This window comes from Lingula anatina, chromosome 3 (assembly GCF_051362555.1).
Source record: "Lingula anatina isolate TDL-2025a chromosome 3, LinAna3.0, whole genome shotgun sequence".
In the NCBI taxonomy this organism is placed as follows: Eukaryota; Metazoa; Brachiopoda; class Lingulata; order Lingulida; family Lingulidae; genus Lingula; species Lingula anatina.
The window spans coordinates 8,266,554-8,290,730 of NC_141769.1; the positions used below are offsets into that span (position 1 = coordinate 8,266,554).

The window sequence follows — 24,177 nt, forward strand, 5'->3', positions numbered from 1 at the left end:
TTTCAAATTTCAATTACAGAAAAGCAGAATTCAATAATAAATAATTGCGATGCAAACCATGTGCTTAAAATTATAACGTAACAGTTGGCCTAAAGATAAGATGTAAAAGACCTTTACCACATACATGTAAATGCATATTCGGACATGGTTTTCAGATGTTCAGGAAAATCAGTGACCACTTAGAAGAAGTCACCGATGCGAAGAAACATATTGTATCCTTGCCTTAGCTCAAAGTTTTCAAAATTCACATTACACGTGTGCCTCATAATTTAGGTTGGATTATCCTATATCTATGTCTGATAATACAAAAAGTTACTACAATCAGAATTTTGTTCTAGGCAATTGTGCTAGCTGTGCTGTTATTCGACTGCTTTAAATAATTCCATTTAATTTTTTTATTTTCAATTTTTGCATGAAAAATTACAAACCATGATAAAGAAGTATGTGGTAACAGTATTTTAGACTGATAAAAAAGTGTATAGCATTATGGCAATTCACTGATGATTTAAAAAAAATTGAGACACTTATCAGTAATGCATGCAAACATAAAAAAGTACCTGACAATGTAAGGTCTTAACAAAGTTATATGTCAGCACTATTATTCCATAGTCTGAAATGGGTTTAAAAAGAAAACACGGATGCGATCCCCAGCTAATATCCCGGTAAAATTTTAATGGACTTAAGTTCGTGATGAGAGAGTAAAAAATCATAAGGTTCTTTTGTCAGAGTCTTGTAAAAGGGTTCAATTTGTCAATTTCTTAAAGTAAAGCACAAAGAACAGAAACTGAAAAAATGAGGAAGGATATGGAGAAGGGGGGATGAAAATTAGAGGGATTTGAAGATACGAGACTATGGGAGACAGCCGTGTATTATAGAAGATGGAGCGGTAGATTGTGGATTTATAAAACAGCTTTAAAGAAATAATCCTGGGTTTTGGATACGTTCTAGCAGCACTCACACAACAACAAACCAAAAACATTTACTGAAAATATCAAACTGACGTGATCAGCTGTATTTATTGTTATTCGTTATCAATATTTGATTTACATAAATAAAAAATACATGCTACTTTAAATCTATTTTTGTAATGAGAGTCGCTCATCTGAAAGGGAGTGTTTCATGTACAAAAAAGTAGACCAGCAATTTTTTTTCATCTTAAACATCGAATGACGTCACTGAACCGATTACATGTATATGGCCATCATAAAACTGACAACCTCACATTTTCTGGAATGGACGTACCAGAGAGCTGTGGTAATCGTTGACTAACTTCTTCTCGTCGGCATGTTCTCTTAATTCCCTTTAGTAATACACCCGCTATAATTTTAAGGAAACTTTCATGACAATTTAAATTAACAGTGGCTTCGTGAGCCGTTACGCGCTCCCTTCTGTGATGAACGCCAAACCTTAAAGTCGTATCGCCAAGGGTGACTTTTAAGTCACCTATCCATTTCAAGATAAGTAATAGACATAGATCTAACTGTATCATATGTCAAGAATAAGAATATCCATAACAAAGCAAAATTAAAATTTAAGGCCACTGAAAAAGTTTTTGCTCAAACGCGGTGGCTGAGCCCCCAAACTCATCGAGTATGCTTTTCTCAAAATGGTGCGAGCTTGCAAAAATGAATCGGCTCTAAACTTGCAGTCGTGATTAGCAATTTGGTTTATTTCTGCCCAGTTGATAGACGATCCTACGCCCAGCACACACACTGTAGTACCTGCAATGAAACAAATGGAACATTAGACTGTTATTTACTTCTATTTCTACATAACAAATAAATATATATTGTTCAATATGTTGGATTTATACATTTTACAGCAGAATTGCAATTTAAGGGATAACGTTGAATATAAGTAAGATGCTTGCTTGAAAAAGCACTTTGTGCAAAGTGAGAATGATATTGCATTTCACTGAAAATATTGGGTTAAAAAAGTTTTGTTTGGTCTTACCCATGGCTCTCAGTTGATCAGCCGGTATTTTGGGGTTCCCACCATAATTGGAATAGCCATCAGTAAACAGCCATACCAATTTTACATTGTCAGGGCGGCTATTTGCTTGTAGTTCCTTTTTAGCTTTATATAGAGCAGGCCCAGTTGCTGTGCGCCAACCTTAAAATACATTTAAATATTGCATGTAGAATTTTTAACACACGTGTATTTAAAGTTGTCACAGAAAACCAGATGTACCATGAAAATCTGACTCTCCCCAAAATATGACTCCCCCGTCAGATTTTCATTATGAAAATGTGAATCCCCAGTCAAATTTTCATAATGAAAATGTGACTCCCCCAATGAAATTTTGACTCCCCCACAAAACTTACTAAATCTCATTTTATTGGGTATGTGACTTTTATATTGTAGTATGCATAATGGAGGATACATTGGCATTTTTCTTAGTTTACAGGTGAAAATTCTCATGAGAAAATAAGAAAATTAAAAATGTGTATTTTACCACCCAGTGACTCCCCTATGGAAAAGGTATTTATTTGATATTTGGTGAGCATTTCAAGATCTTTCCTTTAAGTATGCTATATGAAGAATATATTGGAAATATCTGAAAGTTTGGTAGTAAAATATTGGGTGCAAAAAATGAAGAAAAAAAATCCTGAAATAATCTTCATATTCATACCCATGTAATTTGGACTCCCATGAAAAAAGACCCTATTTTATGTTTAGTCATCATACCATTGTTTTCCACATGGTTTGCATTGTGATGTATATTTTGTTAGTATTTGAATGTTTGGTGGTGAAGATTTTGAAACAAGTATTCATCTTGCTACCTGTAGGATTTGGACTCCCATAGCCTTTTCATAGGAGTAATTGGGTGGGAAAATATTTTTAATTTCTCATTTCTCATGAAAATTTCCACCTACAAACTAACAAGAAGTGCCAATGTATCCTCCATTGGGGGCGTCTCGATAGTCCGAAGGTTCATTGGTCCGAAAAGTGGTAACATTTTCGCCGATTTTTTAATCAAGGGTTCATTGGTCAGAAGGTTCTATAGTGAACATTCGGACCAATGAACCTTCGGACAATTGAACCTTCGGACTATTGCTATGGCCCCCCTCCATTATGCAAAATACAAGATAAAAGTTATATACCCAATTAAAATAAGATTTATAAAGTTTTGTGAGGGGGAGTCAAAATTTCATGGGGGGAGTCAGATTTTCATGGTATATCGTTCATACTTAGATACTCGTATACAATTCGTTGAAAAAAAAAGAGGAAATGGATAAACAGCTGAATCCACAAACAGATAATAATTAATCAAATAAATAAATAAACAATTAAATGGATAAGATTATCAAAATGTGTAAGGCAGCTTAAGTATTGTAAGTGACCTAAGTATCATGTTAAACCGGTTAACACTCATACCGTTGTCAAATTTGACCAGTCGAATCCTGTTCTTGATCGCCGTAGGTGTGTTGTACTGGTTAAATTTGAATTCAAAGTGAGCGTTCACGGAGTATTCTATCAGTCCTACACGTGATTTATAATATCCAATAGGTGCTTTGTTGTGGATGTAGTCAACAAGTGTCTGAAATAAATACAATTAAGAGTCAAAACTTGTTTATTACGCTCTATTTAGGTTTAAATTCTTTGTTATATACTTGTCTTTGAAGACCTGTACATTTTTCTAATACATAAAAACATCTTTGTTTAACATTTTCAGAAAAAAATCTAGTTTTTTTACCTTTGTCTTTTACTTTTAATTATTCAGAAGATACCGTTATGAAATAGAAAATAATGAAAGCAATTATTTGGGGTTTTACTCATTTTTGTCAATGTATTAATTACCTGTGCCCCTTGTTTCTCATATTCAAAATACTTCGCCTTCACGCTTCCACTACTGTCCAATAACAGTAGGAAATCTATCTTTGGCTGTGCCGGTGCAGATTTCAACCCCTTAAATCGTCTTGGCACTGCTTTGGGAGCCAGAAGACTGGATAATTTGGCGTTAATTGCAGAAGCTACGGAGTTGACATTAACTGCATCAGTTACTGTAAAAGAATTATATCGTACGGGCGTTAAATTGCTCCCGTGATTTATTCTTTATCTTATTTTGCAGGAGCAGGTAACAGAACACATATTTCCCCTATGCATCGCATACACACGTAACTTTCGGTTCAGATTAATCAGACTCCGCAATATGCCAGAGATGGAGTTTTTTAATTGGTAATTTCACCCTACTTAGTAAGTTAAGCCTAGGTCCCAACTACGTTTTGGACGCAAGGTTTTTTAGGTTCCTTGCGTCCGGCTAGGACGTAGCTAGATCGCAGGGAAGGAATCAAGTAATTGGTGAAAAGTTTCTGCGTGCTGTTTGCGTCCTCCAAAAGTCGCACGATGGACGTGCTCCTCACGCACGAACTCCCACGTTTTCCCCATTTTTTGGGCCGTAGACCACACGTAACAGCCCGTACGTTCGGTTGGGACCTAGGCTTTAGACTGCATGTGACAACATAGGTGAGGTTCTATAACCGACATATCTTTTCCGTGGTATTTTAGTGAGTTGTTAATCGCTGTGCCATAAAATATCCGCAAAATTCCGACATACAGTTTCCCATAGTAATATGTTATTTTTCGACACCCGACTCCTTTCTGCAGAAAGCCAAGTCTTTCAGCATGACACCACGTGCAAACTTTTTATACTTTAAAACCTTTATTTTTACCACGCTAACCTAAAGCCCTTTTTAATTTATACATGTACAAGTAATTGTGTTCGTAGAAAAACGTGAAAATTCACACAAAAAATATATAATCTAAAATGTACCGCCTATATCCCCTGTAAAATGTGATCAACATTAACTTTAAACTAACCTTTTGCAATTCCTGTTAAAGAGAGTAAAAATGCCAACAGTGCCACCAGCTGCATCTCAATTATTTAGTTGTAGGCCGCACTCTGTTCCTTAACAAATCGTTTTGCTGCTGTTTTAGTTTCAGTGCCCACTTTATATAGCATTTCGGTGACCGAGAGTCACATATATTTCCTCATTTTTCTTCCAATTGGATTAAATAAATAATAGTGACGTAGCGGGAAAGCGTATTGTTATGCTAATTGAAATGTCTTCACTGTAAATAGTTCTAAAGGCGATGAGGTTTTTTAGATGTTTTATTCAAAAGCTTTTGAGGAAATGAATGAGTAAGCAAGCTGTGGTGATTTACATGTAGATGTCACTTCTGTATACTTTATGCAGAGTACATTGGTTCAATTTGAACAGTTTGACAGAAGATATTCAAGATGGCCGACATGCAAGGAGTACTAATGGGTGCTCTGATTTAAAGACTTAAAATCTGGCGTCTCAAAGACAGTTTACTTATCCAAAAGTATGAAAAAAGATACATAAGTATACTGGTACTTCTCAGACAAATTTTGAAGACTATTTGAAACTTTGCTATTGAATGGTATTGGATTGAAAGTACAGAAGATTCTGATGGAGGACAATGGACTGAGGACAATGGACTGACAGTGGTCTAAAAAGTCTATAGTAACAGTGACCAGCAGTAGTAGTGACAGTGACCAGACTCAAAACCTGTAAGTAATCACTACAGCTCTTTATGTTTGAAACTACTACACTCTTCAAGATCTACAATCTACAATCGCTACACCATATCATAACTGTACCAAAAAAATGGAGAATAAACCGAAAAGGAGAGATAAACAGTACTACGCAGTGGCAAATGGTCGAGCGCCTGGCGTTTATAAACAATGGAGTGAAGCATTCAAGCAGGTGAATCAATTTAAAAGTGCAACACATCGGGGATATGTCCACTTTTCGGGTGCTAAGAAATTTATGCATAGTTACGGTATTGTGAACTTCTTGGTTTATGATGGAGACACATATCATTCAAGTGCAGAATATGAGGAAATGATTACTCAAAAGGAGGGACCTGGTCCCAAAACAAAATCTACTGAAACAACAGATGATAAAAGAGATCAAAATGAAAGTGTTGAGAAAGACAGAGACAGTGCAGGAGTTGAAAGTTTAGCTGAGGAACAGTACAACAAAATTAATCATGTGAAAGCAGGACACACATCAGACAAGTTACTAGCCAGCCCATCTCTTCCATCTATCCACACAGGTGCAGAGACAATAGAGAGTCCTAGACCACAGGATGACACAATTAAGAAGCTATTCAATAGCAGTGAGTGGGAGGATATGAAAACAAAGGGTGCTATCACAGAGGATGTTTTCCCAAGTCCAAGCACTCCAATGACTCCCAAAATTACACCACAACAAAAGAAAGTGCTACTTAACAGAGCAAATGCCACTAAGCATGCATGGGAGACAAGTTTCTTAATTGTTAACAACAACCTGTCTAACATTGAAGCAAGTCATGCTGCATTAATAATGCGAATGGATAACTTTCTACAAATCCAAGCAAACAATACAAATACTTTAATGGGACTTATGAAAGCCCAATCTGAAAAAATTAACTCCCTGAACAAAAAGTGCTCTGAAATAGAAAATCAACTGAAGCAGATTAAAACCCAGTCTGAAGAAGTAACTTCAATCACCCAAAAATATTCAAATATGGAGAAAGAAATGCGAGACATCAAAACCACATCCAACAATCTCACTAAAACCTGTCTTGGAATGGAAAATAAACTTCAAGAAATGAAAGAGTTACACCTAAATTCTGTGATACAAGACAGTCAAGTCGGATCCAAATCAGCCCCTCAGGAGCTAGAGCACAACAAACAGAACATTGCAGATGCCCGCACAAAAACAACAGGTGAATGTACAGACAAAGATGGACAATCAAAAGCAGCATCCAACAAAAGTAACACTGTGAAAAAGAGTACAGATAACACAAATAAGCCAGTAAAAGGCATGAAAAAAGAAGAGAGAAAAGAAGATGCTGAAATCCCTACTCCGAAAATGTCATATGCAGAGACAGTCAAAGAGAGCTCTAAGAGAATAAAGAACCCCCAGAATGAAATAAATTTGAAAGCGAGGACGGGGGAAGCACGCAGAAATGATACAAATAAACCAAAGCAACTGAAAAAAATCCTTATCATGTCAGATTCTATTTTCAATCGCCTCGACTGCAACAGGGCATCCAGCAACAACGTGTCTATAGAGCACATATATGTCAGAGGAGGTGTCAGTGAAATGCATCACTACATAGAAAATATGAACGGTACTCCAGACTTTGATCATCTCGTAATCCACACTGGGACAAATGATTTGAAAGGGAATCAAGACAAGCTCTTCACTGGATATGAAACCCTCATTAATTCAGTAAAAGGAAAATTCACAAATAGCAGTATCACATTCTCAGGCATTATTCCCAGGAGTGACATGGCCTACTACACAGTAAACAAGATCAACAGAAGCTTAGAAAAGCTATGTGCCACAAAAGGAGTAAAATTTCAATGCAATGATATAGTTGTATTCAATGATATGGGGGAGATAAGCTGTGATGTCCTCCACGATGCCGTTCATCTAAATGATCGCTGTGGCCTTCCTAGACTAATTCTACACACAAAGCATATGTTAGGTCTCAGAAAGGATGATATTGAATGTTTGAATGATAGCAATCGCTTCTTCACACCAAACCAACAACTATACAGGCCCATTAAACCAGATTCAAGGAGATGGCATTCTGGACATACAGCTCACAAAATGCCAAGGATGTCTCAGCGTGTCAACGAGTATAGGTCACATACAAAAAAGTTGTGTCATACGGGATCACATTTATATTCAGTTGGATACTACAAGGATAGAAACTAGTCAATGAGATGCCGGGTATGTTATCTATTCAGAAAAAAGACAAAATGAAAAAGACAGCTTCGTTGGAAAGTCTACAAATAGGGTGTTGGAATGTACAGGGACTGGGACAGAAACTCCAGGACCCCGATTTCGTCAATTATATTTCACGCTACGATTTAGTAGCTCTTACTGAAACTTGGACTGATCAAACACATTTCCCATCTCTTCCTGGATTTATTATGTTCCATAGCTATAGAAAGTCAAAGCCAAACTCTGCGCGCCGAAACTCGGGTGGAATTTTAGTTTTTGTTAAAAAGTGCATTAGTGCTGGTATAGAAAAACTTAAATGTAGAAGTGAAAACATCCTTAGTATTAAACTTAAAAAGTCTTTTTTTCATACGTGCAAGGATATCACTCTACTTACTGTATATATCAGTCCAGCAAACTCTAGCTATAGTGTACGCACCAATGTAGACATGTTTGACTCTCTCCATGAGGAAATAACTCAAGTTGCCAACAGTTCTCATGTGATTGTTCAAGGCGATTTTAATGCCTATACAAATGTTCACCCAGACTTTGTGCAGGAGGACTCTGTTAATCATATACCCATAGCTAATGGGTTTTACTCCTGTGATTTACCAGGTTTTAGAAACAATATGGACTCTCACAAGGTGAACGTTTTTGGAAAGAAACTTCTGGACTTATGCAAAACTTGTAATGTGAGAATTTTAAACGGAACAAAAATAGGAGATCTGGTAGGAAGGTACACTAGTTACCAGCCTAATGGGTGCAGCACAGTAGATTATGTGGTGTGTAGCTCCGAACTTGCTAGAAGTATTTTGTTCTTTAAAGTAGAGGACCTGACCCCCTACTCAGATCATTGCCTACTTCAATACATCTTACCCTGTCATATTACCCAGAAAAATTCACATACAAGCAACGTACATCCTATACCATCAAAATATAGGTGGTCAAAAGACTCAGGTGAAAAATTTTTAAGTGCGCTCTCCAGCGTAGAAAGCCAACAACTGATCTCAAAATTTTATGAAACCAGTAACCCTGAAACATTAGTAACTAGATTTAACGCCATAATGAAATCTGCAGCAGACAAATCACTCTGTTGCACTAGGCAATTGAAAAGGAAACGGTCAGTAAGAAAAAAAGTGTGGTACACAAAATCTCTGCTAGAAATGAAACAAGAACTAAAAACTTTAGCAAAATCTAGAAGTAAATACCCAAATGACCCAGTTGTGGTGGGGACTTTTTATAAATCCCTAAATAAATACAAAAGAACCTGTAAAAAAGCCTCTTATGAATATAAGGCGAGCCTCCTCGAAAAACTTCAAAATATGGAAGGGAAAGATCCAAAGGCTTTTTGGCAAACTGTACAAGATCTAAACACTAGTAAAAACAAATCAAATTCTACAGAACATGTTGATCCGCTAACATTTTTTGAACATTTTAAAAAACTCAGCAGCAGCGCTGACTTAGGCAAATATGACGACACCTTTAAACAAATGCTTGAGTCTCAGTTGCCAGTTAAAGAGGCTGAAAATGCAAATTTTGACAGTTTAGATCATGAAATAACACAGGCTGAAATACTTAAGCAAATCAAAACTCTAGGGACAGGCAAATCTCCGGGTGAAGATAGAATCACCAATGAAATGCTGAAAGCGAGTACGGCAATCACAGTACAGGTACTGCATAAACTATTCAATGCAGTATTTTTGAGTAAACAATACCCAAAAATATGGAATAAAAGTTTCATTGTTCCCCTCCATAAATCTGGTGATCCCAGTAATGTAGACAATTACCGCGGTATCTCTATATCAAGTTGTGTAGGAAAACTATATAATTCCATTCTGCTTTCAAGACTGAAAAAGATATGCTCACAACAGAGTGTCCCTCAACCCAACCAAACTGGTTTCATGGAAGGACATAGCACCTCCAATAACCTATTTGTCCTGAAATCTATAGTCACAAAGTTAACAAGATCTAGGAAACGTTTATATGCCTGCTTTGTAGATATGAGTAAAGCTTTTGATAGTGTATGGAGGAAAGGTCTCCTCTATAAATTACTGAAACTCAATGTAGGGGGAGTGTTCTATGCCAACATTCGATCAATGTATGATCAGGCTACAGCTTGTGTAAAAACTTCCAGTGGCTTAACTGATTGTTTTCCAACGATGAAAGGTGTCAAGCAGGGAGACACTCTCAGCCCCCTTTTTATTTAATATATTTGTGGATGATATGTTAAAGCTCATTGATGATGTCAAAAGCGATTCTCCCATAATAAACAACAAACCCGTCACAGGTCTCTTCTATGCGGACGATCTTGTACTGCTGTCAACTAGTGCCTCTGGTTTACAGTACAGTCTTAACCGTATTGAAGCTTACTGTTTTACATGGAGACTCTCTATAAATCTTTCAAAAACAAAAATTATTATCTTCAATAGCAAGGGAAAGGTACAGAACAACCAGGTGCAGTGCAAAGAAAAATTTTTTCTCTATAACAGTCAGTTAACAATAGTTCCCAGTTACATGTACCTTGGTATTCTCTTTACAAGATCAGGTAATTTCACAGCTGCTCAACTGAACTTATACGAAAGGGCACAGAAAGCGCTCTTTAGTCTGAAAAGTTATATGCCACTCAGTAGTAGTATATCGTCCTCACTTAAAGAAAAATTATTTGACACTATGATCATACCGGTGGCTACATATGCTGTTGAAGTCTGGGGCTCCTCTAGAATCACCGACAAATCTCCGGTAGAAAAAATCCATTTACGCTTTTGTAAAGAACTCCTAGGTGTACATTCTAAAAGTACAAACCAAGCTGTCAGAGGAGAACTCGGTAGGCTACCAGTGTCCTTTAAAATCCAAACACAACTTATAAAATTTTGGCAAAAAATATTAAACTCGGAAGATAATAGTTTGTTGAAACAGGCCTACCTAGATGAAATAGAAAATTACAAACTTTTAAACACATCCAACCTTACAGAGATAAAGCAGGAAAACATGTCATGGTGCGAAGGTGTGAGACAAATACTTTTTGAGAATGGCTTTGGTGATGTGTGGCTAGGCCAAAGATATGATAAAAACTTTATCCAGCGGTTTAGGGAAAGAATCAGGGACAGAATAACACAAGAATGGCAGAGAGACATAACTAACACCAAGTCCAAATTACAAGTCTATTGTCAATACAAGAACAAATGTGTGAAGGAAAGATACTTAGATACAATTAAAGATAGAGATAAATGCACCACTTTAACCAGATTCCGCATAAGTGCACACAACCTAGGTATTGAAACAGGTAGACATGAAAAAATTCCCCAAGCTGACAGAATTTGCAAAAAGTGCCATTCTGGTGAAATAGAAGATGAAATCCATTTCCTAGTGTCATGCCCCCTTTATACAGACCTTCGATATGATCTTTATTCAATATACAAAAAACAACATAGTCACTTTGAGCACCTTACCAGAATGGATAAATTTAAAACACTAATGACTGGTAAGAAGAACGAACACATTATTGCTCTTGCCAAGTATTTATGGTTAGCCTTCCAAAAAAGGGACTGTGCTGCACCCATAACCAGTTGAGTAGGTAGAGCCATTTGGGCTCTGCCAAATATGTTTTGTATTTTTCATACAAGGAGTCATACAATATCACTATTGATCATAATTCATATTTATATATATTTGCATTCCTTTGTACATTTTCATCTATTCATGTAGATGCATACGTTACAATGAATAAAGTTCAAATGTATACCTCTACACGTCTCATTGTCGAATAATTTCAATTTTGCTAAAAGCAACTTTGAAATATGCATTATTTCCTTCTCACATAAGAAATGATCGCTGCGTGTTTTGTTGTTAGTAAGTGTGGAGAGGTTATGCTTGGTTTGTTTTATTCAAGGGCTTCGAAGAAACTAAAACGTCAGCACATTTCTGTGTAATCACCTAAAATACAGAATTGAACCAATGTACTCTGCATAAAATAACGTTGTAATTTACGTGAATCTCCTTCCCATAAGAGGGCATGTTGCATGTTCCCGTTTATCATTTTTCTTTTTAAAGTAATCCATCTTTAGTTACTTATCATATTTTTGATTTACATAACCCCACCAGTCCGCCCTAGGTTTTTAAAGCTAGGCACCCGGATAACGAGCGCCACCGCGTTTGCCATTTTCAGAAGTCAAGGATACATGTATTATTATAATTACGACCATTCTAGCCGGTTTTGGTTGACTGAATGTTCCCCTTTACAGTAGCGTTAACAGTGGACTAAAGGTGAGCCATGATTTTACCTAGATACAGATTGACCGATTAGTTTGTGCGCACCAGCTAGTTCAGACACAAAAATGCTATTCATTATTGCTATGCTTGGTCATAAATCATAGTGAAAATTTTTCTAATAGTTTGTTCAGCGATGAAGTGGAACCATGAATATTCATTACTTCATAGAAAACTCACCGGGACGAACCACATTTGTCCTTGACCGTCCTGATAAACAAGTATTTCTGCTCGTTGGTTGACATTTTTCTTTAATTGGTTTATAGTAACCTGTTTGCTCTATTTGCCTCGCTGAATATATCTAACGCGTAATTCAAAAGGCAAACGTTTCAAAAATCACGCACCGAAGTGCGTAAAAGCATTATTTCATCTTATTAGAACAACAGCATTCAACTTTTTATATACCTAAATAAATTAATGAAACGAACGAACCAGTATTTTGTGAGGCCCTGTTTGGGCTTCGAATAAGCTCTTCGAATCGGTTTTGATTCTTGTAAAATTTAAAGTTGAAAACATTTAATCTCACTTAGAATTACAGTTTATTTATTCACTTAATTATCAAAACAATACCCAAATTGTTCAAGAAAATTTGAAAGCATCAAATAAACAAAACGTAATGACAATCCGTTTAGATATTATTAGTTAACAGGTGTACATCATTAAATAAAGACACTCAAACGGCAAGATTAAAACACAGCCCGGTCGAAGCCATTTTATTGAAATGTGATACAAACACAGTTATACATGCATAATTATAGCACCTTCACTTTGCACCTAACTTGTCTTGGGGAATCTCTCGTTACTACAATACTTAAAGTATAAAAATATTTCCATATTTTAATTCAGTTCACTGTTATTGAATGATATCAATTCTGTCTCAGAGAGGCTTAAATTCTATACATTTATTATACATTGAATGTGTTCAGAATAGGTATGTTTGTATCAACCAAACAAATTCCCAAGGCCACCGAAGAAACCAGGGTCCAAAGTTGGGCTTAAAGTTGGGCTTAAAGTTGGAGTATTCAAACTCAAGTAGTACGCCTTTCTAATGATATCAAAAGCTTCAGCGAACGAATCCGCAGCGAAAGTACAGCCTGGACTCGCGATGTCGCGTATCTCCTGCCAGTTAATATACGGTCCCACCGCTACGACACACACAGTTACTCCTACAGTAAAATGAAAAGAAATTGAAAGTTTAATAGAACTTAATAATATATGCATATTAGAAGGAAATTAAATGAAATCAAATATGATACAAATGATATTACTATAAGCATATCCAAACTACAGTGTCATGATGAACATATCTAAATATTGAACCTACTCATTGCTTTCAGTTGATCAGCTGGTATCTTAGGATTCCCACCGTAATTGGATTGACCGTCAGTGATCAGCCATACAACTTTGATGTAACCAGGACGACTGTTTAGTTGCAACTCTGATTTAGCTAGTGACAGGGCGAGTGCAGTTGCTGTGCGCCAACCTATAAAAATGTAACAAATGGTAATCAAGAGCAAACTATATAAATGTAGTAAATGAAAAGTTCGCAAAACTGTCTGTTGGAATTCTTTTGATGTAAATGAAATATCAATCTATGATATTGCTTCTGGCTGGGAAAGGCATTGCTTGCTAATATAGCTACCTATATCTATTGCTGTGCTGTGCTCCCCATTTTGCCCAGTCATACTGAAACCAGTGTCATGAACAACAGAGTCTCCTATGAAACAGTAAGTCTCGTCCCACTTACATCACGCTAAACATAACCGATTTGAAACCAATACAAGAGATAATTAGCAATTACTTTTATATTTGATTCCGGTATAGGGTGAGAAAAACATAATTAAATTTAATGAACACAGGAAATACAGTTTAACCGTTTTCATAGCCATATAGAACTATGACAGTAAGCATTCTTACCGTTGTCGTACTTCACCTGTTGAATCCTGTCTTTGATCGCTGCAGGCGTGTTGTACTGGTTAAATTTGAATTCAAAGTGAGCGTACACGGAGTATTCTATCAGACCTACACGTGATTTATAATATCCGATGGGTGCTTTGTTGTGGATGTAATCCACAATTATCTGAAAAAAGGGTTAATATAATTGTTCATGTTGGGCAATATCAAATAAAATATAATGATTTTTAGACGTTTCCATTCATGATATCAAGATGTTGACATTTTCCTCCCCCCCTGCACACACTGACGCATGACTTATTTCATTTTATTTTATTTTTAGTAAGAGAATTCTGACTGTGCACATGAAACACGCCTTTGTGGGCCTCTGTAGAAGAGACAAGGCTGAAGCTGCACATCTGTTTTGAAACATTAGACTCTAAGAAGATTTTCCTTTACTTTAAGTTATTTTTTCTTTGGTGTACTAGACATCCTAATTATATAGCTAAACAGACAGAACATGCATATAGATTAATAAAACGTAATGAAATATCAATTATGAAATAGGTTACGTTCACCAAATTATTTGGATGTCTCTTATTTTTTAAGAATTTACCTTTGCTGCCTTTTTTTCAACTTCAAAGTACTTCAGCGTAATACTTCCACTACTGTCCAACACCAACAGAAAATCTATCTTTGGGGGAACTAGAACACACCGCCTATCAAAAAGGCCACCACTGCATTCCATTATGGGAGCCATGACACTGGATAGCTTCTGGTTCATCAGTGAAGCCTGGTAATCGACATCAACCGCCTCCGAAACTGTAAAAAAGGTTATTGTAGAATTTTTGGTTTTTTCCTAAGGTAATGACGGAAATTTCTCTCAAGCGTTCCTACTGGGTACCATGTCATACCAAAGTGTAAAATCACGTATTCTGTTTCAAGACAGCATACACTGTACTGTATACGGTCGGGAGACAACAGCATCTTGTTTGAGAAATGTAATATCTATCTGTTCTCAAAAAGTACCTTATACGAAACATGACAACGAATGAAAATAGAGACATGAATATTCGCTTTACCGAAGCCAGAAAATCCAAAATAGCGGAAATTTGTAAGAGATTTTCACGTTAAGAATTCTTTAGATTGGCTGTCGGTTGATTCAGAAAAATCTAAAGGACCCCAGGAAAAACGTTGTTTACATTTAAGCAATCTCCTAACGAAAAATAATTGATGGGGAGAAAAGGAGAGATATATATAAAAAGCTAGAAAAGCTGCAGTCGCCAGACAAAAGTTGAAGAATAGAAAAAAGGGGCGAAATTTAAAATAAAGAAATTAAAAACATGCCTAATGTTATCAACGAAGAACGAAAACAAACAAACCAAAAAATACTGAACTAAAAAAACTCACCTTTTTCAATACTGATTAAAGCAACACAAACTACCAGCACACTGAGAAGCTGCATCTTGAGTCAGTCTCCTACCTCGGTTTCTGAAAGTGTTGTTGCTGTGTTTTTTTGCACTGTTGTTTTTATAGCATTTCGCTGCCAGGTGTACGTGTAGAACGTGGCTCACACATGAATTTTCATATTTCCTCAATAAAAAATAATGACAGACAGTTAATAAAAAACAACTACTTGAAGGACAATATCTAAGGCTGTCAGATATTCATGAAAGGGGTGCGAGGAGGTATTCGTCATGATTTTAATTTGTGAAGTTTTTACTTGCTTAAAGGAATCACACAGAATCCGCGATTTAATGTGATTTGAAAACCGTGTGCACTATATAGTTAACGCCAAGATATTAACGATACGTTCGACTTTAATTGAGGGACCATTCCCACTGATATTTGGATCGATCTAACTACCTTGGGAGTGTCACTAAATTGCTGTCAACTAACCGGCTTAAATGTCTGTCACGCCTTTTAAAGCTGTTAGGGGGTAATTATCTTTACCCCTTAGCTGATTCGGTAGGTGTGACAGACATTTAAGACACTCTAGTGATACTCCCCAGAGAGTTAGACCGATCCAGATGGATCGATCTAGGCATGGGAACCCAGTCTTAAACTTGAGCTTATAAGGATTCACGGGCGAGTTTCCATCATTAAAAGGCATGTGGAACGAATAATTGCCGCTAATTATTATTTTAAATACAACGGATTATGATACTTCTCCCTCATGCCCAATTTCAAATTTACTTCGTCATTTCATTTATTTAAAACACTGTATTCTAATCCGCTTTCTATATCTTTTTAAATTTTAAATCTATGCTACCCTGTAAGAGCTCGGATTATGGCGTTTTCTTCTTTTTTCTTTGTACAACCAACGAAATCGGGAGTTTTCATACATATTGTACATTCAAGCTATATTGTGGTTGTCAATCGCAATATTTTAATGTTAAATTATAATTATATTAAAATGGCTTTATGTTGATTAAATCATTCGCTCCCTATACCTTTAAACAATGTGTTTATCAAAGAAAACGGTGTAACCTATTTATATATTCCCAAATAGGAATTGCAAACTATCCTAGCTCCTCTTTACTCCTTTCGTTTATCATACGAATAACCTTATTTTGTTTATGGGCCTCATTGAGTCGAACTGTTTGTATTAAAATTGTTTTTCTCCTTCAGTGCATATTTTGAAATTCAATTAATAAATACAAAGGCCTTGAACGTTACGGATCACACTTTGCCAAACGTAGTTCATTATTTTTTGAGAGTGACACTACATGTACAGCGCAGCCTTTATCATCCACATCCCTTAACGGTGCCTCCCCCCCCACCCCCACCCCCACTTTAAGGAATACAAGGGGGTTGAAATCTATTAAGGTAAACTAAATATTTCAAAGAAGAGGAAAGGATAAAGCCAGCACTGGACTCACGTTGGAATGCAGCAACTATCTCCACACTTCAACAGGGGAAAGGCTGTTTACTTTATAACTAAAACATCATTTAACCTGTTTTCAAATTATAAAACAGGCTATGTAAATGCAGAAAAAGACCCTGGTTAATGGGTATTTTAGTATTAAAGTATGTTCATTATTACTATGTGAAGAAAAAACACCTAAGCGCCAAGTTGCAGTGGAATCTGAACGAAGTCGTTTTATTAATTGAACTCCTTTGCAATAACAGCTATATAACTATCGCACCTTTCTATTCATATGTACTAATAATATATGTGACAGTCGTGGTAAAAGACAGATAATTGACTACTTAAAGTAGACAAAATCAATTGATTCGCCATTATTTAAACTCTGACATGGAAAGGTTTTTATTTCAAGGATCTATTTTACATAAACAAAACAAAACTGCGTTACAACTTAAGGCCACTGAAGAAATTATCGCTCAACGTCGGTGAGCTCTTGCTCAAAGAGTACGCCCTCGAAAGGATCTGGAAAGCCTGATGAAATGATGTCGCTTGGAAGATGCAGTCTTTATTTCCAATATCGTGTATCTCGGGCCAGTTAATAGACGGTCCAATTGCCATGATACACACAGTTGTGCCTACAGTAAAATAAACAGAATTGAAAAGTTTTTAGAATTTAATAGATATAAACAGAGAAAAAATATATCTTAATAACTTAGGAAGAAATACCAAGCATTGCTCATATGGGAAACTTAACTTAAACGGCCTTTATTCTGACAGTTGTCATGAATAAAAAATTCAAAAGTATATCTCGTTTTACGGCCGTTTGATCTAATTATAAAAAGTGACTGGTTTTATACGTAACAGTATAGTACTATTAAGCAGTTGCCGTGTTTTTACTGAGAACTATCGTCAATATGAAACATATTCGAGCATTTTCAAAGCATGTTTGAAAAAGGAAACAAAAACGTTTGCTCCTACCGATTGCTCTCAGTTGATCAGCCGGTATTTTAGGGTTCACACCATAATTAGATCTACCATCAGTAAACACCCAAACAACTTTGACGTTGCCAGGACGACTGTTAGCTTGCATCTCCGTCTTGGCTTTCCCCAGTGCAATTGCGGTTGCCGTGCGCCAACCTTATTAAAACAAATAACAAATATGATAGATATGTGGACGACCCCACAATTCTTATCTTTTTTTGAATACAGGCACTAATGACTCTCTCTCTCTGCCTCGGCAGAAGTTTTAACTCTCTAAATCTTTTTCAATTGAAGGATATAAAAGTTCACTCACCGAAAAATTATATAATAATAATAATAATAATAATAATAATAATAATAATAATAATTATAATTATAATAATAATACATTTGTCTATGACAAATATGTATATATTGATTAGCACTTGTGTATTTACAGATCAGATATTAGATCGATGCACAAAAAGGGACATTCAAAGCAATGTATCCAGAGCTGACTTGTGATACGGCCATACTTGCTTCCAACACGTAATTCTTTGTAGTGTGGGCGAGATGAACTCTCAAACGAACAGTTCAACATCATGTTATCAGTTGAAGACCGTTTACGTCTTCTACTGCCTTACATCAACGTAAAACCTTATTCCAGATGTGACAAAATTAAGAACAGGCCGTTGTTCAAAATCCTTTGGGCCCTATAACATTTGATGACTAAATATGTTTCTTAATGCAAGATAATTCTCAAATGAACATGCGACATACGTAAATGTATTTTTTGACTCCAATTTTCATTAATTTTTAAAAATTATTATATGCCATTTATAATATCTGTTTTATTGAAAGAAATGAATATAACTACTATAATGATTATATTATCATATCGGAAAATAGAAAAAAAAGAAAAGAAACAAAAATAACCTTCAAATATAAAACTGCTGACGTGTCGCCATCAGCAAAATGACCACACTTTATGTGGAGACAAATAAGTTCATGAACACTACATAACAATAAAATAACAACCATTTAGAACAGCAGACAGGGTTATAGAGTATAAAGTTGTTTTAGTCCGGTTACATGTCTCTCTACATGACGTGGACATTACTAAAGAGTTGTATCAAAAGAAATTACACTGAATTGCAACGGACGGATCTAGAAATAACAAATAACGGGTTTCATGAAAACGTCCTGTAAGAATAAATGAAAATATAAATAAATATTTGATGAATGAGTAAAGATACAAATTAACCAAATACATAGCTCAGGAACTACAAGTCATACCGTTGTCATATCTCACAAGTTGAATCCTGTTCTTGATCGCTGCAGGCGTGTTGTACTCGTTAAACTTGAATTCAAAGTGAGCGTACACGGAGTATTCTATCAGACCTACACGTGATTTATAATATCCGATGGGTGCTTTGTTGTGGATGTAGTCAACAATCACCTGAAACAATGAATGGAGTTATAATGTCTTCACAAAAGTAAACAATGCTTTGTTGTTATTCAGTTAACATGAGATTTACGTTTTGATTCAGGATATCAGATTGGGGGGGGGGGTGGATTTAGGCCCAATAAACAACACTGACGCATGCGCAGAAAACTTCGACAACAGACAAAGACCTAAAAAAATTCCAAAAAATTACTTGCCACTTAACCCTTTGGTTAAAACAAGCGTTTTGTAATGCCGTGCAACTAAAATTACCTGAAAAGAGTTTTATGCAGCCATTTTCGGCTTAGCTCTAATGCCAGACGGTTTCAGCAAATTAGTCCCTTCACGACAATTCTAGAACTGCCAGTTTTGGCCTATGGCAATACTTAAAATATACAGTTATGCTGTGGGTAATGTACTGAAATGAAGCGAATTTTTTTAACGGGGGTAGTGCTGTTTAAGCCTACAATACGTAATGATTTATTATCCTTGTCGACATCCCCGGCATAATGTCAGAGGGACACTTGTCACTTCTTGTCGGTCAACAGATCTATCATGGCTTACATGAATGACGTAGATCTTCATATTTTAAAATAAACATGCAAGTGCTCTTCATTCGTCGGATCACTCAAAGTAATGAAAAGAGCCGATGGCCACACTTTTGAGTCATTTTATCTGCTTGAAGCGCTTAGCAGTTGCCATTTTAAAAGTGCTTATTATCCCCAAGGGGCGATGATGTGAAGACGACATATAACGTGATATATATTATAATTACCTGCCCTCTGTATACAGAACACAGAAAAGAACTTTTTAAAATAATACAAAGCAGACACACATGCTTTGCACATTTAAACAACAAAGATAAATTCCACTTTATAATGAACAATCCAAACGAAACAGTGATAATTTCCTTGGCCAAATTCCTTAACCTTGCTTTAACCAAAAGAAACTGTGCTACATCTTCCACTTCATGATGTCTATCAATAATTACTATAAATATGAAGATTTAGTACACATAGTAGAAAACATTGGTACATTTCTATATATGTAATTTTGGTGCTATTTATCTATGTATTTTACTATTACTATTATCATTATTATTGCTGCTATTACCTTATCTATGTACATTTTCACCAGCTCAGTCTGGTGCAGAAAGTATGAATAAAGCATATATATATATATATATATATAACTTGCCTAACTTTGATGCGACTTGGTTTTGTAGCACGGCGAAGTTTTTAAGGGTGTTGGCGAGGTTTTCTGGAGTTGCGTTGAGGACATTAACAAGGCCTAATATTGTCCCTTTCCCATCCCATTAGACGTTCTAATTTATAGTCTTAAAAGAATGTACTTATGTATCTTGCACGCTTGTTACGTCATATACTTAGATGTATGTAATTTTCTACCCATATTCTTCAATTCATTTGGGTGCCTCTTTATTTTGTAATGGCAGAGTTTTGGACCCATCAAACACTATGAGTATAAGCTAGAATTTACCTTTGCTGCGTCTTTTTCTTTTCCAAATTGATACGATGTTATGCTTCCACTACTGTCCAATACCAGCAGAGTGTCTAACTTTGGAGGGACTTTAACACAACTTCTAAACCATAGATAACCCGAGCACACCAACTTGGGAGCCATAAGGCTGGAAAGCTTGTTGTTGATCAGCGACGCCTGGTAGTCCACATTCACCGCCTGGGAACCTGTGAGAAAAGAAAACATGAACTGATATGATATCGATGGTATGACTGGAGTAGGTCTAACGTAGATGGAAGAGTTTCTTTGTATTTCTTAGGATGTCGGAAATCTTTGGCACGATTGACAACTGGTACATCTATTCATCTATTCTCTACAGTAGCGTTCCTAAAATCTCCAAAAATTGATATTATAAATAAATTGTATAGGATATAACCAACTATGTTTTAAAAATGATACACTGTTTTATAAAAGATGCCATGTCACAGCTCAAATACTGCATTTAAGTGAATTTAAAATAGGAGGAAGGCATAAGCCGTTCACTGGTTTTTAGACAAAAGTAGACATTTTCCTTTTTTAGATAAGTTAGGTATATTTGAATTCCAAATTCAAGAGCGCGATAGGTACATGTACTTCTTGCTTTACATTTAAGCAATTGCTAGGTTCATAATAATAAGAAGAAGAAAGAAAGAAAGAAAGAAAAAACAAAAAAAAAGACAAGGAGTGTTAAAACAGTAGGCCTACCCAACGAAAAACTCGCAACTAAATATCTTACCTCTGTCAATGCTTACTAAAGCAAGACAAAACACGAGCACTTTGACAAGCTGCATCTTGAGTCACTCTCCTGTCTCAGTCAGTGAAACCGGCTGGTGTGAAAACAAGTGTTTTCTTGATCTTTTTATAGTATTTTTCTGGCCGGCATACGTGCAACACTTGGCGGATACATGAATTTTTCATATTTTCACAAGAAAGAATGACCACTATTAATCGAGAGCGAATAGCTAGGTGAAGGGCAATGTTTACCATACGGACTTCGATTTCCATTTCATAAATGGCTTTTTAATTGTTGTTAAAGTCAATGAAATTCTAGATGTATTTCATTGAAGTGTTTCTTTGGGACGAAATAAGAGTATGAAATGAATAACGTTTCTTATTTGTAAGGAGGTGGTTGAGACGATTTTTGAGCTTTATATTTTTTATTTCACCATATAGGTCTTTTTCTATATAAAATATATTTAGGGTACAAGGTGGCACTCATTCATTGGTCATAATCATATAGATTGTGAGTCTTTTTGTTTAGATGAAATTTTTGAGTTAATGATTTCATCTTAGAAAATCCGACGCGCTAAATACATAGTTACACCCCCCTTACACCTTCCTGCCACCGTTTGGAGAACTAATTTTGACCTTCTCTTACAAATATTATGTACCAAAAGAAAAGGCTCCAAAATTTTAGAATTCAGACATGCATTAATAACGTTATCATTCGAAAGTGACACTTATGGAAAAACTGTAGGGTCACGTCGCTGCCCAAACCATACATTTTTTAACTGAACACCTGCCAAAGAATAAGGAAACAATTTGAAAACCTAATAAGGTAAACAACTATATGTTCATTACTGTAAAATGAACATATATACTTACATGTAAAAAGTTCATGCTATATTTAATTCACCGGGTCGTAATAAAGAGGAGATTTATTTGACGTGAAGTATGTCGTACTCGTGGTGGAATTTTTCCGGGTTTAATTATAATTATATGTAAGGTGTATAAGAACTTGTAAGAGGATAGATACTTGGGTGAGCGTACAAGTATAGCATTGATACCGGGAACAAGATATCTGTATTCATATTCTGGTCCGACTTCTAACAAGGTTTTAGACTATTATTTTATGTAAAAATTACAGAGAAGACCTTGAATATGGTCGGATTACATGTTAAAGCGCACAACCTCTAACAGTTCCTTAAAAGTGATTCAGTTTAATTTGGTACTTAATGCTGTTAATTCAAAGACAGCAATTCAGTCTTAATTGTCTGTTAACTTTCTGTTGGGTTAAACATGATTACAGCGCAACGTAAATATGCATTGCTTCATTGAAATGGCAAGCTACGTGTATGTACATGTATACGAAACCGTCTAGTCTATCTATACTAACTATATATGACACGTCAGCTGGGTGCCTTCTCAGTACCCTCTACCAGGGCCGCATATTATATTGTTGACTTTTTTTTTCTTTGACGCGAGTGTAGGGCAGCGAATTACCGTCAATTTAATCAGAGATATAGGCCTATCTATGAACATCTAGTGAAAAATCAATCTGTGACCCAGGTAGAGGGTGCCTCTTCGGCAGTTTGGTCACATTTTTTTCTTGTTGCATTAATCGTCTTTTTCTACTGAAAGTCTGAATAATGCAAACCGCTTGCTCTGTTTAACCCACTGAATCTGTTTTGTTAATCTGGTAATTTGAAATGCAAAATATAAGAGACCTGGGTTGCCTCACGTACAGTAATCAACTACTTGAGGAAATAAAAGTTATTTGTATATTGCAGGTGACGACGTACCATATTTTAAAGCACAGTAGGCCTACATACTCAGTATGTCATGCCAAATATACAGTAGGTAGGCGTACATTGTATACATCTTGTGGTGATTATTATTAATGAAAATCAGCATTTTTTGGGTTTTTATTTTGACCAGCAGAGTATTATTTCGATTTCAAAACACATTTAGATAACATAAATTAATCTAGAAATAACTGGGTAATAAAAAACGAAAGATTGACATGGAAATGATTTAATTTTACGCTCGTCAAGTCTGCTTTCTGCAAATAGGTTACACACTTCAAAAATCATCAAAATTATACAAATAATAAGTTATCATGTATCTATCAAATTTGTATCTGAAACCTCTGATAACTGTTTTGATGTTTTCTTCTATTTGGCAGTTATCAGTAGAGTTCACTTATAAATCTGAGACAGGCCCTACCGTTAGGCCTATGTACATATTTTGGAAAAATAATCAAACGTCTTTTCTTGTGTAGGCCTACAATTAACATCACAATTACTTACGTTATTTTGCCGTTACTATTTTTAATATTTATTTGAACTCGTCCCTTTTATTCTATAATTGTCATAATTTTTGATTATCAAATCAAATAGGCCTATTTAATTAATCTATTTATTAATTAATCATCATCATCTTCTTCATTATTATTATTATTACTATTATAATCATCAATTGTAATCGTAGTTTATTATAATTTTGTGTGTGTATATCTTGAACTTTGTGTTACTCTTTCTTATTTTACATTAACTGGTCTTAACGTTAATAGGGACCTGCCCATTCAGTTTTAGGCATTTGTAACTATAAATATGCTCCATTAAGGCCTACGTAGGCCTACATCAACGATCGAATCTGTGTTTAGTCAAGTACTTTTTAAGGTAGCTATTACAATAGTGTACCATTAACTATCTGTTACGCAATGACGGATGTAGGGGGGTCAGGAGGGGTCCTTACTCCACCTT

The 24,177-nt window shown here is 35.7% G+C and overlaps 3 protein-coding genes across 3 annotated transcripts; all 3 read right to left on the reverse strand.

Annotated features, from left to right (window-relative positions):
• Positions 1-980: 980 nt before the first annotated feature.
• On the reverse strand, positions 981-4,986 carry LOC106173421 (von Willebrand factor A domain-containing protein 1-like). Its single transcript, XM_013554558.3, has 5 exons — positions 4,822-4,986; positions 3,802-4,004; positions 3,379-3,541; positions 1,954-2,112; positions 981-1,721 (listed from the first exon to the last, which is right to left on the reverse strand). The coding sequence occupies exons 1-5, from the start codon at positions 4,874-4,876 to the stop codon at positions 1,525-1,527; spliced, it is 777 nt and encodes a 258-aa protein (XP_013410012.2). The 5' UTR covers positions 4,877-4,986; the 3' UTR covers positions 981-1,524.
• Positions 4,987-13,875: 8,889 nt separating this feature from the next.
• On the reverse strand, positions 13,876-15,456 carry LOC147762865 (matrilin-2-like). The gene is made up of 3 exons (XM_087009845.1): positions 15,315-15,456; positions 14,521-14,726; positions 13,876-14,091 (listed from the first exon to the last, which is right to left on the reverse strand). Exons 1-3 carry the CDS (start codon positions 15,367-15,369, stop codon positions 13,891-13,893), a joined length of 462 nt encoding a protein of 153 aa, XP_086865971.1. The 5' UTR covers positions 15,370-15,456; the 3' UTR covers positions 13,876-13,890.
• A 1,639-nt stretch (positions 15,457-17,095) lies between these two features.
• Positions 17,096-21,559, reverse strand: LOC106173425 (von Willebrand factor A domain-containing protein 1). The gene is made up of 5 exons (XM_087009576.1): positions 21,429-21,559; positions 20,675-20,880; positions 19,030-19,192; positions 17,752-17,910; positions 17,096-17,408 (listed from the first exon to the last, which is right to left on the reverse strand). Exons 1-5 carry the CDS (start codon positions 21,481-21,483, stop codon positions 17,218-17,220), a joined length of 774 nt encoding a protein of 257 aa, XP_086865702.1. The 5' UTR covers positions 21,484-21,559; the 3' UTR covers positions 17,096-17,217.
• Between the last annotated feature and the right edge of the window lie 2,618 nt (positions 21,560-24,177).